This window comes from Limulus polyphemus, unplaced genomic scaffold, assembly GCF_000517525.1.
Source record: "Limulus polyphemus unplaced genomic scaffold, Limulus_polyphemus-2.1.2 Scaffold12246, whole genome shotgun sequence".
NCBI lineage: Eukaryota > Metazoa > Arthropoda > Merostomata > Xiphosura > Limulidae > Limulus > Limulus polyphemus.
Window position 1 is genome coordinate 9,166 of NW_013677856.1, and position 2,711 is coordinate 11,876.

The window sequence follows — 2,711 nt, forward strand, 5'->3', positions numbered from 1 at the left end:
ATATTAAGAATTGTTACAATTTATCATACTCATTTAAACTATAAAAAAAAAAAAATAGCGACATTTTACAGATCCAGCTAGCAGTTAGATGCATCGTAGTTTAGAACACAAAAATGGGCTTGTAAAAATGTTTACCAACTGTATTTTTTTAGTTCATTTCCACGGGGCAGTATAAACTTTTATAACGTTTGAGTCTAAATTTCTCTATGTTTTGTACAATACTATAAATCACATTACTTCTTATGAACTTATAAACTACTGTAATTATACTTTAAAGAAAAATTTAGTTATATATATTCTTCTAAACAAACTGTTGTAGTTACTTGTGGTGGTCTGTTTTATGAACAATGCAATAAAGCATTGTTTTAACATAAAAATATTTTTTTGACTAATATCTTCATTTATCAGAATAGGAGACTCGACACAACATTTTAATGTTTATTAAGATGATCGAGAGGTTGGTAAAACGAGCCTACATCCTAACTTGTAAAACTACTGTTTTAAAATATTGGATGTGTTGATAATTTACATTTTATTTAAGATTTTTTTTTTTAATTAAAAAGTGGAAAACATTTTATTGTTGAAGATGAGGATGGATTTCAGATTTGTACCGTGTAATTTTGAACATTTTTATTATCATTACTTGTGTTTACATTAATGAGTATTGAAATACAACATTTTATTCTAACCTGTTTATTATTATTATTTTTTTTTGTTTAGATTGTAATGTTGTTGTTATTCCACAGGATATTTACTGCTAGACTATTATTAGAAAGATGTGCATAGAGGGAGAATAATGGCTCCTCCTGGAGTACTTACTCTGAACTTAAATCAAGTTCCAATGCTTGTACAACAACCGGGCACAGGTCACGTTCAAACCCTCTTTACCCTTCCAGGTAGCAGCCAAGTTCGAACTCTTCTGCTACCCAACCTCTCAGTCCAAGGGGCAACTCTTGTTTCTGTCCCTCCCACTGAGGCCGGTGGCCGTGATATTGAAGCTCTGCCAGGTGAACAGTACCATGTGGTAACTCCTGACATGCAGACAGTAGTGCCAATCCCAGTGAACAATGACCATGTTCAGACTCTGCTTCTCCCCATGGCCAACTCTTCATTAAATCCCAGAGGACAACTTCAAACAGTTATTTTGTCAGATAGTAGCTCAGTACTTGAAGCTGGGAGACAAGTTCAAACCCTCCTAGTTCCTAGTAATGGTGGAGGAAACAATATCCAACAGCTTCAGACAGTTTTGTTGCCTGTTAATGACAGTATTGCAGAGTCTAGCCAGCAAGTACAGACAGTAATAGTTCCTGCCAACAGCTCTCTTCCTAACCAGGGAACTGTTCTTCAAACAGTTTTAGCACCATCCCTAAATGTGGAGACGCAGCCTGATCAATCGGCACATACGCTTGTTTTACGAGATATAAACTTGGCTGGTTTAGGAAACACATTAAATCACATCCAAGGTGTTACCCCAACTGCAGAAGCCATGGCAGACCCCAACTGCCACTTGCAAGTTTTACTGGCCACTTCTGCCGCAAACTCCTCAGAACCGACCCAGCAGCAGGAGGCTGTAGTGGCAATCCCAGTATCAGAGTTACTTGTGTCTGGTGAACCGAAGTCTTCCCAGGCACTGGGCGTGTTAGCTGACTCTCGGTCTGATTCTAACAATGTGCTTCTGTATTTGCCTCAGGAAGGGCTGATTGTTGAAGTGCCTAATGGTCAAAATGAGGAAAAAGCTCGTCAGTGGTACCAAGATTCAGAAATTGCCTGTCGAGGACTTGCAGCCTTGAGGCAGGTGTTAACACAGCTTCTTAGTTTTGAAAATATAACACTGAACAGCCCAACAGGGACCTCATCGCAACAGACTTTCCAGATACTCCCTGTAGATATAGTACGTGAAGAACGCACCGAGAATGCTGCTTAGAAAACATCGTGTCAACATAAAAGTCGAGAAAGTCAATATGTTTTAGACTTTGTGTGTGAGTGTGTCTAATAGATGCAGGTACAAAAAGCAGTGGAACACTCGTTTTTTTTTTAAATCATTCTAATAGAGTACTTGTCCAGTTCTAAAGTCTCGGTAGAAACTACTGTGTCTGTGATACAAATTATTGACTCTTGTGCGATTCACGAACCTACAGGCAGTATTTTTGTATCAGCATATACAAGTGATTTATCATGATTGGTTTTTAAACTATATCTGTGTTAACATACCTTCCTGAAAATACATGTAAAGTTAGCTGTTAATACAGACATGTAAATAAAGATGTTATGTTCCAAGAAAGCTATCTTTAATGTAAAAAAATAACCTCAGTCTTTCTCTAGAGATTGGCTGATAATAAAGGCATTAAAAGCTCGTAGTGATAATTTACCCGAACCCTGTAGTCATTAATAATATAAGGTGAATTCTAAATGTTTATCCTTTTTCTATAATCTTCAGTGATTGTTTTCGAGAAAGCCATAATTATCATTCCTTTGTGAAGTGCTGAACAACATTTTACAGGATCCCATGTTCACTATGTTTTGCTGGGGTGTTGTATCCCTAGTCTTCAGGATTATGGTGTCCTGTGTTTACAGAATATGCTGCAGTAATGATTGCCCCATTTTCAGGATGTTTTCTTGTGGTCATATGTCTCATATTATCTGCAGTGATTAGAATGTCTTAAGTTTACACGATCTGTTGTAGTGATTGTCCTATATTAAGGTTGCTTTCT

At 37.0% G+C, this 2,711-nt stretch overlaps 1 protein-coding gene across 1 annotated transcript in view; it reads left to right on the top strand.

Moving 5' to 3' along the window:
• Positions 1–2,277, top strand: part of LOC106476951 — a 4,771-nt gene extending 2,494 nt beyond the window's left edge. The window contains exon 2 of the mRNA XM_013937564.2: positions 747–2,277. Within this exon, the coding sequence (XP_013793018.1) occupies positions 797–1,924 (1,128 nt within the window). The 5' untranslated portion in view covers positions 747–796 and the 3' untranslated portion in view covers positions 1,925–2,277. The remainder of the gene's footprint in view (positions 1–746) is intronic.
• Positions 2,278–2,711: the final 434 nt, after the last annotated feature.